The sequence below is a fragment of the Acipenser ruthenus genome, chromosome 1, assembly GCF_902713425.1.
Source record: "Acipenser ruthenus chromosome 1, fAciRut3.2 maternal haplotype, whole genome shotgun sequence".
NCBI classification, from domain to species: domain Eukaryota; kingdom Metazoa; phylum Chordata; class Actinopteri; order Acipenseriformes; family Acipenseridae; genus Acipenser; species Acipenser ruthenus.
Genome location: NC_081189.1, coordinates 41,865,111 through 41,881,284, shown reverse-complemented (window position 1 = coordinate 41,881,284; position 16,174 = coordinate 41,865,111). Strand labels below are relative to the sequence as shown.

General features: G+C 39.5%; 1 protein-coding gene across 10 annotated transcripts in view; it reads right to left on the bottom strand.

Moving 5' to 3' along the window:
• Nucleotides 1–7,514: 7,514 nt before the first annotated feature.
• LOC117421237 (transducin-like enhancer protein 1) overlaps nt 7,515–16,174 on the bottom strand; it is a 69,545-nt gene continuing 60,885 nt past the window's right edge. For all 10 annotated transcript variants that reach the window (XM_059025410.1, XM_059025371.1, XM_059025403.1 and 7 more), the window contains 6 exons: nt 12,354–12,603; nt 11,137–11,384; nt 10,081–10,228; nt 9,425–9,575; nt 9,096–9,172; nt 7,515–8,245 (listed from right to left, as the gene is read on the bottom strand). In XM_059025410.1, the coding sequence (XP_058881393.1) occupies nt 8,138–8,245; nt 9,096–9,172; nt 9,425–9,575; nt 10,081–10,228; nt 11,137–11,384; nt 12,354–12,603 (982 nt within the window). In that variant the 3' untranslated portion in view covers nt 7,515–8,137. The remainder of the gene's footprint in view (nt 8,246–9,095; nt 9,173–9,424; nt 9,576–10,080; nt 10,229–11,136; nt 11,385–12,353; nt 12,604–16,174) is intronic.

The following is a 16,174-nucleotide window of genomic DNA, read 5'->3' as shown; positions in this document are numbered from 1 at the left end:
AATTGCATGAATTGACTGGCTCTATGGGATCTGTGGACCTGTGGAAATTGTTCACGTATGATGAACTTACAATTAATATGCGCCAGAAGCATGACCGGGTTTATGCAATCTGCTTAACCGTGCCAGACTCGGAGCCATCAACAAAACTGATCACATTTTGTTGAGTAAACGACTGGTACCAAATCAAGGGAGGAGATATTTACAGCTGCAAAAAAGAAATTATCCAACACATGAAACATTTAGATACAGAACGCTATGCTTGATAGTATGCCTGGGGAGGATATTCATCTTGTGGCAATTGATATTGTAGACTGCCTTCCTTCCATCCAGGAAAATGTGCTGAAAAAATTGAAAGCATATAAGGCTGACTGTAGTCATACAGCTGGACTTCAAACTAGCACACAAGTGAAAATAGGCTGAAGCTAATGCTTCAGAAAAATATCCACATTGTCACTGGTCTCATCAATGGTGCAATAGGGAAACTTCAAGCTGTTTCCTATTATCTAGAAAACCCCATGAAGGTGAACACCATAACCATCCATTTTAACAATGGACACACACATACCTTTGAACGCTCAAGGTCAAAGTTTGAAGTCATGGGCAGTCATTGACCCCACCTGCATTAAAGCAGTTGAAGAGTACAGCAGGCTGAGAAGTTTTTACTGCCCTGAGTTGATAAGCTTGAAGGAGACCAACATGCACAAGGGATCAATGGTGAAGGATTGTGTGTATTTTTTACGTCTAGCCCTAACCAACGTTCAGGAACAACAAAAGCTACCACATTCTGAGAGAACAGTTGCAGTCACACATTCAATAAGAGGCTTGAGCAACACTCATCTCACAATGATACAATGTCTTCTTCACTGCCAACTTCTGAAAGGGTCATTAAAACAGAGTGAACAACAAGCCCTCAGGACTTTTGTTACCAACTATGATCAGCTGCCATCCACTATATCTCTCAGTACTGTGGACATGTGTCACTTCTTAGGAGAACCCTTCAGTAGAGTTCAGCAGCAAGATGTTGTTGAGTTTCTCACCAAATTGTGTCAGACTTTCCCAGAAATATGTGCTCTGGTTTCAGTTACCACAAGGCACGACATGCTATGTACACAATGTTGGTAGCGCACATCAAATCAAGAGGTGGGGTATGTTTACTCTCTGCATGTACCTGATGGTACACATTCCATGTGTTTGGAACAACTAATTAATATGGAGCACAAGTGGGCACCCATTGATGGTGGCAGATGTGATCACTGCCAAATATCTACACTACTTAAATGCAAAGTCCTTCAGTCAGCAGGAAGAATGCTTGCAGTCCAGCTTATGCTTTGGCAAACCAAACCAAACGGGAATATTACAAAGTGACAAGATAAGTTTACTGGTGTGCATAAGAGTAAAATTAATGTGGACAACTGCAATTACAAATTATCCTCCATTATTATACACAAAGAAGGAGATGTCGCTTCAGGACACTGCATGTGTGTTCTCTCAGTTCCTGGCACTACAAAGTGGGTGCATGCAAATGACAAACTTATTGAAGTCAAACCATGGCCAAGAAATGCAAAAGACATGTACATGGCCTTTTATGAACAGATGTAATGCTTTAAGATTGGACTACATTGGACTAAGTTGATCGAATCACAAGATTTGGAGGCAAAAAACAGAATCATTTCTAATATGTTCATGTAATTCAATTTAGCATTAATATACATATGTAAATATGTAACCAAGTACAAATTAGTAGAATGTTGAAACATTTTGGAAATGTACATTATTTTCTTACCATTGATATGCTTTTATGCCAAAGTAAAAAATCAGTAACTAGCAATAAAGATTTCGACATTTCTTTTTTACTCTTTTACATTTGCATAGGTAAGTTTGAAACCTATCAAAAACTAACAAACAAACCACAAAAAAATCACATCTTAAAACTTTGAATGCTATCAAAATAGTCTAATTATAACTTTGCATTCAAATGCTTTTGCCATTATACTTATACTTACACACACACACACTATATAAATATCCATTATGTGAAAAAAGTAGTGATATCTGAAATAAAAAACACATTGGAAAAACACCAAGTTATCAAAAGTGCCCAGCCATTTAAAGTGGAGACAAAAACACAAGCCAAGTTTCAAGAAACAATTGAGGCAACCTTAACCAGCACAAAGCAAATAGGCACAACTGTAAAACCGATGGGGGCCAAGGTTGACTGAATTATTTCTACTAACTTGGCTTGTGTTTTTGATACAAGTTCGATCCATTTTTATTGTGCCAATTTTATTTATGTGTAACAAACACATTATTAATGTAAAAAAAATGTAGTTGAAATGAATGACTTTCATTAACCATACATACTGTAATATGCATATATATTGTTGATAGTTTCTATTGTATTTCTATTTGTGGTATACTGTTGATGAAATAATATGAAATCATGATAGAATTTGGATATGTCAGTGCATTATGCTGAATCAATTATTATATTTATTAAAAAAAAAAATCACTTTAATTTATGTGGCAGAATGCTGCTGAACATATGTAGCACCTGGGAGGGGCACTCGTTATTTCTGATCAGGGTGGGATCAGCCAGGCAGAATACCAGAAGGAAAATAAACTAGACTACACTACTATATCAGGCAATGAACATAATTTTATACAGGTGGTAAACTATACTTACAAACAGGGCAGATCTAGAATACACAGTAACAGCAAGCGGTTTGCACTGCCCGTTAATTAAAACAATAACTAAACACAGAATTACAATTTAAAACTAAAGGTCAGTGTGGCTCAATACCTGCAGAGAGACTGGGCTCACAAAAAAAAAACAGCAATAAAACTAATACAGCCCGTCTCCAGCACTTCTCTAAAACCCCAATGCCTTTTAAAATACTAGTTTAAAAACACATACATGACAAAATGGAGACCAAAGGTGCTGGCAGGAGGCGGCTCTTTCTTTCCTATTTGTCTTTCTTCCACCTGTCAAATCAGAGAGCCCCGCACCAGACGAGTGGTAGAGAGCATAGCTGGGGGTGTGGCACCAGGAGCAGCCACGGCGCTCAGAGAGGGAGTGGGATGAGGTCATCCAGGTGGTTGTCGAGTCGCTGCCGGAGAGACTGCATAGTGACGTCAGCAAAAGAGTACCTCCCATATCCCGGAAGAGACTGTCCTGCGCTACCACAGAGAGCCCCGCGCCGCCAGAGCCCCAGAGAAAGAGCCCCGCGCTGCCAGAGGCCCAAAGAGAGAGCCCCGTTCCACCAGAGGCTCAGAGAGGAAGCCCAGCATCGTCAGAGCCCCAGAGAGAGAGAGTTCCTCACTGCCAGAGCCCCAGAGATAGAGCCCTGCACCACCAGAACCCCAGAGAGAGAGCCTAGCATCACCGCCTTAGAAAGAGTGCCCCACGCCGTGGCTGCAGCACCTAGCCATTGCCAAACAGCAGCCGTTGCTGTTGGGGCTGTGTGGAGGGGGGCAGCGGTCCCAGGAAGCCCGGACCCAAGAGGGTCTGCCGTCCAGGACTGGCACGGGGGTCTGGGATTGGTGGCTGCCCTGGAGCCCCGTGATGCGGCCCAGCCCCTGCAGTGGTCGTCACATTGCATAGCCATCAGCATGCCGTCAGGACCCGTCCGTTGCTGTCCTCGACCCTGGCAACCACACAGGCTGCCACATCGGGACCAGGTCAGTGTAACGGCGGGTCAATTTGGGACTGGATGCTGGAGGGGGGGGTGCGGGAGTGTTAGTGTATTGCTGTGAGTAGAGGCACGTTTTCTGTCTTGGCAGTGCTGGCGCGCTGCCTGGGGTGTCACGTGCACAGTGCAGCTGTATTAGATGGGGTCTGTGCTGGCTGCACTGATTTGTGCTTGGTTCCGCCAACCAGCGGTTTGCACGGGACCGAGGGTCTGAGCCATTGGACTGTGTGTATTTAAATGTACCCCTATGTGTGTGAACCAATAGGGCTCGGGGGGGGGGGGGGGGGGGGGTGTCGGGGTGTTTTGTGGTTTTCATGTAGCTGTGTGTCCTGAAGCTGTCTATCTGAGCTAAACTATCTGAGCCCCCACCGCTTTGACAGTTGTGCCTATTTGCAACGTGCTGGCCAAGGTTGCCCCAATTGTTTCTACTAACTTAACTTGTGTTTTTGATACAAGTTAGAAGAAACAACCTTGGCCCCCATCGGTTTTACAGTTGTGCCTATTTGCTTTGCGCTCAGCAAGGTTGCCCCAATGGTTTCTTGAAACTTGGCTTGTGTTTTTGATAGCTCTACTTAAATGGCTGTGCAGTTTTGATAACTTGGTGTTTTTTTACATTTCCAATGTGTTTTTGTTTTACACACACAGTCAGCACTCAGATATCCATTACCCAGATACGTGTCAGTCTTTCCAACTCGGTCACCAGCAATCTGATACAAAGCCCATCTCTTCAATGTTACAAGTTATCTGAATATCCATCACAGCCCGCGTTTAAAAAAAATAAAAAAAAAAATAAAATAAAATCTCTCTAGTGCCAAATCAGTCTGTCTTATATTGTGCAGTTACACAGCGCTTCCTCCAGGTTCACCTGACGAAAATGCAGCCAAAACAAAGAGAACGAGACAAGCTAGGGTAATGTAACAGTTAATCATTAAACAGTTCTAGATACTGTGATGCATTATTATTATTATTTTTTATCTCTGTATCTTCATTTGTAAGTGAACTGTGACATTAAGGCTTATCGAGCACTATATTCTGCAATTTTGAATACTGACTTTGGAAACTGTTTTAATTCTGGAAACAAAATTGCTCAAGCTCTGTCAAGTTGGATGGGGACCGTTGGTGAATTAAAATGGATTTAATTGGGATTTTTACCATGATTTACACAACATACTTAACACTTTGAAGGTGCAAAATATTTTTTTATTGTGACACAAAAGTTAATTAAACAAAAAAAAAGACATTTGTTGGTTGCGTAAGTATTCACCCCCCCTGAGTCAATACTTGGCAGAAGCACCTTTGGCAGCAATTACAGCTGTGAGTCTTTTTGGGTAAGTCTCTACCAGCTTTGCACATCTGGATCCTGTAATGTTTGCCCATTCTTCTTGGCAAAATTGCTCAAGCTCTGTCAAGTTGGATGGGGACCGTTGGTAAACAGCAATTTTCAAGTCTTGCCACAGATTCTCAATCGGATTGAGGTCTGGGTTTTGACTGGGCCATTCTAAGACATTAAGGTTCTTGTTTTTAAACCACTCCAGTGTAGCTTTGGCTGTGTGTTTAGGGTCATTGTCCTGCTGGAAGGTGAACCTCCGCCCCAGTCCCAGGTCTCTTGCAGATTGAAACAGGTTTTCCTCTAGAATTTCCCTGTGTTTGGCTCCATCCATCTTGCCCAGTTTCCCAGTCCCTGCCGATGAAAAGCATCCCCATAACATGATGCTGCCACCACCATGCTTCACCGTGGGGATGGTGTTATCAGGGTGATGAGCAGTGTTGGCTTTGCGCCACACATAGCGTTTTGCGCTAAAGCCAAAAAGTTCAATTTTGGTCTCATCAGACCAGAGAACCTTTTTCCACATGTTTGCTGTGTCTCCCACATGCCTTTTGGCAAAATCCAAACGGGATTTGATATGGGGGTGAATACTTATGCAATCAAGACTTTTCAGTTTTTTATTTGTAAATAATTTTGAAAAATATGTAGATTTTTTTCCCCACTTCGACATTATGGACTATTTTGTGTAGATCAGTGAAACAAAATCCTAATTAAATCCATTTTAATTCCAGGTTGTAACACTACAAAATGTGGAAAAGTCCAAGGGGGGTGAACTTATGCAAGGCACTGTATGTATGTATGTATGTATGTATTACATACATACACATACATTCACAAATCAAATGAAAGAAAACCCACAAGTTTAGTGTTTTTTAACAATTAATTTCTGACAGATGCCGTAATGCGATGGAGTTTAAAAAAATAAATAAATAAATAAAACAATTAAATATATCTACTTTTTCAACCAGTGTTACAAATTTAACACAAACAACCTACTTTTAAACCTTGCAAGCGGATGTACTGTGCATTTATTTCACACATTTATTATTATTATTTTTAATGTTTTTCTTAGTTTTTCTTTACAGAGTAAAGTTGCCAAGCTAAAAGCTGTTGTGAAAAGTTAACCCACAAGCCTGTAGACATATCTTTACTATTTTGGTTTGTGACTCTCCCTATAGTGAAGCCCCTCTGTAAACTGGAAAGTATGACATTTCTACATTAATTCCACCAAAAGTGATCCAATGAAAACCACAAAATTGCAAGCCATTCCTATGCCCTTCTGCACAGTTGTTTGTAACCAATTTGCCTTTTTTTTATTCCACAGTTTATGACATCTATATCCCCATCTGCTGGAAGTAATCCTACATGACAATCAATACAGCATTCTTGTCAAATACCCTACAGTTCTAAAAAGACATTAATGCCGCTCGTTCATTAATTACTTTGTTTATAGTTGATGAAGATGAAGCATGAGTTCACTGCATATTAGATTCTTCAAGGAATGTCTTGTATTCTGTTAAACACCATTTCAAATTACCACAGATTCATAAGAGTTCTTCCTTACAGGCAGTAAAGCTTGTAATGTTCTGAACTCTGCAGTTCATTTCAATTAATAACCTAGAACACTTTCTAAATCGTTAATAGGTAACCACCCATCATGTACTGTATAATGCCACCGACAATCAACAGAGGAAGGATACCATTTAAAATTGCTACATAATTGTATTGTATTAATCGTGTTCAGAAAACCAAGACACAATCTGTTCCAACTACAGAAGATACAGTATGGTCATAAAATGAGAAACCTTCTGGCTTCCTTATGGCTAGTAACATTGTGTCAGTGACACATCCAAGAACTCTTCTCTCTTCCCCAAATGTCAACCAGTTGCCCAGCCTGCACATTACTAAGATAATAAGTAGGTTTCAAAAGTGAGAATCCACTGAAGAATACAGTTTAAATAAAATAAAATAAAATCCTGTTAAGCTTTTCCCATTTCATTAGCCATGATGGGCGGGTGTCACTGGCACTTGGGTCTCCTCTCCACCCAGGCCTTGCTCTAGGGAGTAGGCCCGTCTACTTTGGACACACGCTTAGAGGCAACTTTTTAAGCAAACATTTTCAAGCGATGTTCATCAAATTGTAAATGAAAAGAAAGTGTAAATGGATAAAAAAAAAAAGTCTGTAGGTTCTGTGTTGGTGATACACGATTTCTGCTTGTAGCTGCCTGTTACTAGTCATTGATGAGTTAGACGGTTGCAACAAACATAACATTTGTTTTACATGGTTCTTGTTAGATACCTGAGCTTCAGCTGTTCAGGGAGTATGTATTCAAATCATCTATATAAACAAACCATAAAAACAAACAAATTTAAGATTGATGTGGTATACATCACCAAGATTCCCCTATTATATAAGTCATGTGCAGTCTATATACTGTACTTTTGAATCAATTATACAACTTCGTAGTATCTTGGATAACCTTAAAATGACAAGAAGCTTTTTTGTTAGAAAAAGAATTTATTGTGTAGATGAATCCATCAAATTATATTAGATAGTATTTAAACCAAGTGCTATCCCTGATGTTATTTTATATAAAAAAGACATACCAAACGTTGTTGTTACTAAAGCCTTTACTGTAATAAACCAAATATTTACAATTTGTACAAATGTTTGACCTTCAACAAAAATACAAAAAAGTATCAATATGCCAAAAAAAAAAAAAAGGATCAAGTTCATCTGAGACACCACTGTTCTACAATTAGACAAAATGGATGCTGAAAGAATAGGAAACACCACAGAGATATAGTAAGAGTTTGAGGTCACAAAGGCGTCCAACATTCTTCTGAAGACCCAAGGTCTATAAAGAAGAATTCCTGAAAAAAAAAAGTCCTGATTCTAATTTCTCCAGGTATTGTTTGAGAACGTCTCCTGTCCACTCCACTGACATGACCCTCCCCCTCCCCTCTCCATTCCCCTCCCTGTTGGGTCTCTTGACTGTAATCACCAATCAATCACAGTGAGCAGTTTGCACTCCCAGAAAGCTACAGGATCCTAATCTATCTGGAGCATCCTGGCTTTGGCCCAGTCCAGACATACAAGGTACAAAAAAGCATTTGGTATTCAGTAGATGACTTCATAGACAGTGGCCTTCTTGTCCCCGGAGCCTGTGACAATGTATTTATCATCCACAGAGATATCGCAGCTAAGCACGGAGGATGATTCCTTGGACTGGGAATGAAAGAAAAAGAAACATATAAGTTTATAGGAATAAATGAAAAGCTCTGAATATATATTATTTGTGCTACCTTTAAGAAGCCATGTATTAAGTGTGATCTTTTTTAAAAAGCACTGCCTCTTTATAGTCATTTGAAGTCTCGCTTTGATCCTGTTGCTAATCTCATGATAATAGGCTCGACCCCTCCGGCAGACTATACTAAAGTCTAAAATAAGTACTGCAGGGCAGGTTGTCTGCCAGTATGAAGGTTGCAGGTTTAATCATACCTGGTTAGAAAAAAATGCCACTGGGGACCTACATTTCCATTCAGTCTGATAGCTCATAATGAAAAGGAGACAGGCACTGGCAGCAGTGTAGGCATATTAAACTTGCCATGCGAAAACCAGCTGAGCCCCAATGCTACTGTGGGACATGAATAAATAGATAGACTAAATTAAAAGTAAATTGACATTTTACTACTGCATTCTCACAATAAGTGTATTTAAAATAAATACAATTTAAATAATGACATACCTAGATGCGAATTACTGTACTGCTAAAATGTATATAAATGTTCCAATTGTTTGCATCTAGAAACACTTGAACACTTCTGATAGTATAACTGTTCATTTCCATCTCTTATCTCAACCATTATTTAAATGTGCATGTTTTAAAGCCTTCTGCCATCAGCACCACAATTATTTTAGAAGTTCTTGCTGGAGTATTAAGATTTAAATTAAGTTGTAAGTTAAGCCAGGATCAACCTGTTGCATAACCCATTCATTCTTATCCTATTAACTACAGCTGGTAAAAACAAATAAAAACAGGCCTTCTAGATAGACCACAAAATTATGAAAGTCTTACCTGGAATATGCTGGCTCCGTAAGGTGTCCTCCAAGCATTCAGCAGGTTATCTTTCCCAGTGCTCACAAACCATTTACCTATTGGAATAAAAAGCAGAACACACAAGCTAATCAAAATTATTTAGTCTTATAAAAATCAACAAAAATGTAATTCACTAGCAAACCATTGCTTGTAAAAACAAAGTGATGCCTGTTTAATTGCTGTGGCTTGGTAAACACTGCTGTAAGAAATATATTAATTGGCTAGATGTTTCTGTACAAGGTGCTCAAATGCTCAGAGATTCTAAAAACATAATGCAGGAACATTTGGGTCAGCTTGCTAATTCTTACCACAGTAAGCAAACTGCAATGATAGTACACAACTCTCGTGGAGGTGCAGTTGGTACTTGTCTGGTTTGTTCACATGCAACACTTCAACGTTGCTGCTCTCCATTCCCACAGCCAGCCACTCTCCAGTTGGACAGTACCCAAGGGAAAAGATCTAAAAAGAGGCAATGTATTAACCAATCCAGTCATGTAAAATCATGTAGCTAAAACCTCAGCCTTTTCAAAACCATCTAGCATGACACCTATTTAACATAATGCAAGTCTATACATTGTTAAGATACTAGATTTCTTTTTAATTTATGCTGTAGAATTGGCCGAGATGTTTTTCATACAAATTCTGCCTAAGATGGCACTTTAAGAGCAGACTGGTCCTTTAATAACATAGCAAAGCCAAAGAAACAGTTCAGTCTATTCTTGTCAATTGCAAACACTAACAATTAAAATACACTGCTTTGTAAAATATTTAGGCTTTTAAATGACACTAAGTTACTTCATTTGTTTGTTATTATCCCATATGCAAAAGGCCAGCAGATTTAGTTTGCATTTTCAAGAAAATAATCATTAATGCTCTTGGAATAACAACTGTACTGCCCCTACATTGTAAGATAAGGCAAGGTACATTACTATTAAACTCTCCGTCACCTTGATCTCTAGCTTACCTGGGAAGTGAAGTCATGTTGCTGTAGCTGCCTTCCTTCTCGGAGGTCCCAGGACCTGACTGTGTTGTCCAAGCCTCCCGTCCACAGCTTGGTGCCATCATTGGAAATATCAATACAGCTGGCTCCATCCGTGTGGCCCTGGAATTGCCTGATAAAATAAATAAGAGCTGAATAAAGATTTCCTGTCCAAGTTGAAGGTAAACACAGTAATGTTGTTAGTTTTGGACTCTGTTTAAACATGTCGTCTCTCCATTGTCTGGAGAAGCATTTGAATAAACAAATTCTGAACATGAAGCGTGCTTATAATATGTAAACATTTCCCAGGTGTGAGAAAAGCAATTCCAGGGCACAGCTGGAAAAAATGAAGACTCTTTTTTTGGTTTTATAGTTCAATAGATTTAATGTTAAACCATTAAATGACCATAGATAATTTACAGACAAGTATGATGACCATAACAGTTATCTAAAAATGTACAATATTAACTACAACTTAAGAGGTTTGGAGTAAAAATGAAAAGGTACATTAAGAATATAAACAGGCATAAACTAAAGCATGTGATCTGGCATATGGCCTATAGGCTGTTCAGAGTCCATAGGCTTAAATCTTGCTGTAACCAGAAATGCTACCATTTACAATCAGAGGTCTATCTCCTCTGTGACAATCCCTATTGCCCAGAGTAATTTCTCTGAAAAACAGTTTGACTGCCACACCCAAGGGCAAACTGACAATACAAAACTGAACTTCCCTAAAAAAAAAAAATAAGCAAACAAACCCTGGAAATTAAGATGCAGATTTGAAAATGACTAAGGATGGTACATGGTTAACATTTAATTACACATAGATGCACCAATATTAGTTTTGGAACACAAGTAGCTGTCCTATTCCCCAATGTATGCCTATTGGTATTATTCCCAGCCAGTAATAGTTACTTTATCTACATATTGTTACTTGGTGCAAAAAAGATTTAACTAAACCTTATCCAACATATCTCTAAAAGCAGTTAACTAGCATTCAATTATCTAGATATTTGTCTTGTGTGGTGCAGAGGGTCTCACCTGACTAGTGTCTGGTTGTGCAGGTCCCAGACTGCGATGTTGCCGTCACTGCAGCAGGAGAAGCAGACCTTGGAGTCGGGACTGATGGCCAGAGCATAGCAGGCGGGAGCCGAGGACGTCAACTCTGCCTTAATGCGCGGGGTGGGAGCAGCCAGGTCCCAGATGGATAATGTGCTGGCTTCCCCACCGACAATCAGGGTGCATCCATCGGGCAGCAATTTACAGGAGCGGATGTAGTTATCTCTGTTCTGTAACAGGTTTGTCAAAACAAATCAGAAACATTTCTATAAATCTCATTATCAGATGCCAGTCTAGTATCATTTACTAGAGTACCCTTTTTAGTTCTAAAACACGCTGCTTCCATCGCCCTTTACCAGCAATATTGGGAATATAAAAAAATGCTATTAGATCAAAAGCAGAGTTTAATTTTGACAGTGAAATAATAAAACATACCGTTTAATTAGAGTGCGCCTTCTTAAATAAACACACTGTGCATGCTATTTTATTTGCCCTTAACCTGTTTAGACAGGTCAAGTGTAGCCAGCTATCTGGAATTCTGCTTTAAAAGAGCAGATACTTCAACCAGAGCAATCAAATCCAAGAATAACATTGTGTGTTAGCCATGTAACCCTTCAAGCATGCACATTAATAAGATGAGTAGCTTTCAAAAATGAGAAGCCACTCAAGAACATGAAAAAGGAGTACTGAAGCTGAATTTGACAGAGAAGTTATATAAAAAAAAAAAAAGAAGTTATCATCAGGAATGAATTTAACTCAACTCTAACAAGTTAAACCCAGTAACTAATGTGTCTGGGTTTATTTTTCTACAAAATATTATTATTATTTGTTTATTTAGCAGACGCCTTTATCCAAGGCAACTTACAGAGACTAGGGTGTGTGAACTATGCATCAGCTGCAGAGTCCCTTACAACTACGTCTCACCCGAAAGACGGAGCACAAGGAGGTTAAGTGACTTGCTCAGGGTCACACAATGAGTCAGTGGCTGTGGTGGGATTTGAACCGGGGACCTCCTGGTTACAAGTCCTTTTCTTTAACCACTGGACCACACAGCCTCCAAAATAACACATTAAAACACACACACACAGCATACATATTTGCCTAGGTTGTATAGGAGTTGGCCCTTCCTTATTTGTGAATAAAGTGTCTAACAACTTCATGCAGTGACTGCTCCAGAACAGTATGTCCCATTCACTTACCAAGCAGTCCAGCTGAGACACTGGGCTCTTGTTGCCTGGCTGGCTTATGTCCCAGACCTTCACACAGCCCTTGCCACCAGTATACACGTGTCTAGTGGGATTGCTGATGGTAACTGCGCACACCACCTCTCCGTGACTCAAAGTGTTGATCTGACGGGCATGCCGAGGGATCCCCGGACCAATCAGGGCATCAGGAGGGAAGGGCACAGGCTGCATCTGGCCGTCAGCACTCACATGAAACGAGTATGCTCTGTGTGAAAGGCAAGATCGGAAACAGGGTTGGCAATTTTTTTTTAAAAATCTGATTTATTTGACTTAAATCAGATTTTTTTGATTATTTTATTTTATTTTTTTTAAATTATGGAATTTTTTTTTGTAGTACTGTAGTTGTAGCTCTACAGTACCGCCAAACTGTCAATTTAATTGTGGCATCCCCTAAATGTGAACTACAATATGTGAAGTACAAGAATTTAGCGATGGAGTACGCTAGAGAAAAATACCCCTCACTCATCCCAGTCATTCTTTTCTTTCTTTGATTTCCTCTTTCTGTGTCGGTCCAAACACACACAGTTTTTACTTGGGACTACTTTGCTTTTTATAGTGTGTTCAATTGTTCAAGTTCCTGATTGCACCACTAAATAAACCTGGTTTCAGCAGGTCTACACAGTGCTCAATTGTCTATTTGGACCCCATTGCACATCAGAATTGCTTAGGCGAATATGTTAATGATGGGGCAGGCGCTCTATAACGGGGCAAGACAAGGCAAGTCTTCAGAATACTATTTCAGTACATTATTTTCTTTTATGTCTTCACTCCATTTATGCGTCACAGAATCCGGGGCAAACGGCATTCATGTTTGCACTGCGATCAGAATACAGCCCTAACAGTTTTAGTTTATAGACAGTAAGAGTTTAAGATGTTTGTGTTAATAAAATATTTTTAAAACATACTTTTCATGTCTTTTCCTTGAGAAACTATATAAAATAGGTAGTAAATGAAACAATGATTTAAAATCGGCCAACCCTGGATACATATATATATATATATATATATATATATATATATATATATATATATATATATATATATATATATATATATATATATATATATATATATATATATATATATAATTATATGGAAATGGCCTGTGATTGGTTAAAACCTCATCATAGAAGCAAAAACAGATTGAACTAGTTCCCCAACATCCTTACACCACCGGACAACAGCCTCCCTCTGACATGTGATTGGTTCACATCACTAAGTCCCACCCCTTTTCAAAGGAACACCCTCCACCTCCACTCCTAACAAGAGAAAATGGCTGAATGAAAAAACAGCGATCCTGTGACTTAACAGAAAAAGAATTACAAAACATACTACAAAAAGAAAGAAAAAAACTTTTTTAAATACGCGGTATGAAATTCAAAAACATTTTCTATTATTTAGTCATTTACTTATGCTGTATCAGCTATATTTAAACAAAAGCCATACATATTAACCAAAACACTTGGTGAATCACACCCATTTTGCTCCAGAAATGTTGGCGACCTGTTGCACTGGTAGTAGTATATTACTTCATTATATGTACAGCACTAAGATATTTGTGCCAAAAATGTTTTTTTTTTTTTTTTTCATACATGAAAAACGCAGAAAAGGCTCAAAATATTTATGGTTTACAGTATATAAAGTCATATTTACTATCCAAGCTTGCCTCATTATTTTTACTCCCCCATATATTAAATATGTACTGCAGACTCTGCTCATAGTGGAAAATTAAATGCCCCTTGGGAAGACTATTGTTACCTCCAGGGTGCCTGCGGCTTCGGGCATTATAGCCCCGTTGGTAACAATAGTCTTCCCTTGGGGCAATAATTTTCCACTATGGCTCTCCTGTCCATATTTAAAATATAAAGCCTTCTAAAAATTACAGTATTGGAAGGATTATTGGTGATCCAGTCAAAACCGCCAATAAAGCCAAAATAAATTCCTCACCAAAATTCAGCTATACAGTGTGTATATATATATATATATATATATATATATATATATATATATATATTATATATATATATATATATATATATATATATATATATTCTTTGCAAAAAAACTTCATTAATGCATCAGTTAGGGTTAACCCTAACTCTGCATTCCCTCCCACTCCCTTACAAGCAGTGGAAGGGGCAAGGCAACACAAGCAACCAATCAGTTAAAACAAACATACAACTCTCTGCAGATAACACAAGAGACATCCATCATTATGGTCCACTAGGTGTATGTCCCCTGAGTGCTCCCTAGAGACCTACTGGGAGGCTGCAGAGGTTGTCGGGGAAGGCGCACTGCATAAGGATGGATATTTACAGAAAGCATGTGTGTGCGCGCGCCAACACAGTCCTAATGCACTGGAGAATACCGAACATACTGGTATAGCACAACTTATACAGCCCAACTGTGATGGTGAGGCCATCCCTCCCATTAAACTGTATTCTGTTAATCATCTAGTATGACACTGAAAAACTCTTGGTTGATCCGTATTGTTGGTGCTGCCCTCTCAAACTGACATGACACAGCACATTCCACTTGCCCATGTAAACACAGTTTCATAACAGTGTACCTCATACACTTCCATTTTTGCAGGTGACAATATCATTGTGTCATACATCTGTCGCATGGGTGTCCTGTTCTTAAAGTGCTCCCATTCCCCCTATCCATGCTACTATCTACAATTCACTACTACAATTCACATCAAACTAGACATTGATCATGGCAGGGGAATTCACAGAGGAACAGTGTGATGTGGGTGCCACTATTATGCATTCATCTCCTACTAGACCTGCATAAGCAGTGCCCAGATATACACAACCCCCAAACACACTGGCATGGCAGTAGACCTCATACACCTAGTAGACAATGATGATGGATGTCTCTTGTTATCTGCAGAGAGTTGTATATTGTTCGTCTTAACTGATGATGGCTGTCTGTGGTTGCTTGTGCTGCCTTACCCCTTCCACTGTTTGTAAAAGAGTGGGAGGGACTGTAGAGTTAGGGTTAAAAAACCTAACATTGCAGGGTTGTCGTCTTAATATCAACCCTAACTGATGTATTAACGACATTTTATGTCACTCCATACACCCCCATATTCTGATACTCAAAGAATATTGTAACCAAGTTTCATCACAATCAGAGAAGTAGTTCTCTAAATACAGTTCCCAGTGTTTCACAATCCGGTCCTGGGGGCACACAAACGGTAAACATCTAGTTTATTTGTGCTCTGCACCGATTGCTTCCTGATCCTGCTGCTGACTTTGTTCCACACTCTCCCATCTCGTCCATCCTCCCTGCTTGGCCTGGGAAACTGCCTTTATGCACCTCATCCTCTCCTCTTGCTTTTGCACCTCGTGGACTACCAGCTTCTTTCGTTGAGCTTGGGCTGCTTTGTGCCACGTAGGAGGAGCTGAACGCTTCCATGCTGTACTTGCCCCATGATATCACTGATACGAAGGGCAGCCTTTGCATCTTCCACAGCTTCCCTTTGCCACCCACTTTCGACACGTGTGCTGCCTGCCTCACACATTCATCGTTTGACTCTACCAATGTCATTTCCAATCGAACCTTGGGGCACTTAAACTCCTCGGTTAGAGCTGAGACTAGCAGCTGCAGTATCCCTTTACATTACAGTCCCACACTACTGAGACAGCTTGGAACGCCTAACCATTTACTGATGTATAAACAGATTAATGCTTCCAGACTCTCTACTGTTGTCAAGGAAACCTCATACACAGCGAGTGGCCACATAAGTCTTGGCAGTAGACCAAACTGAA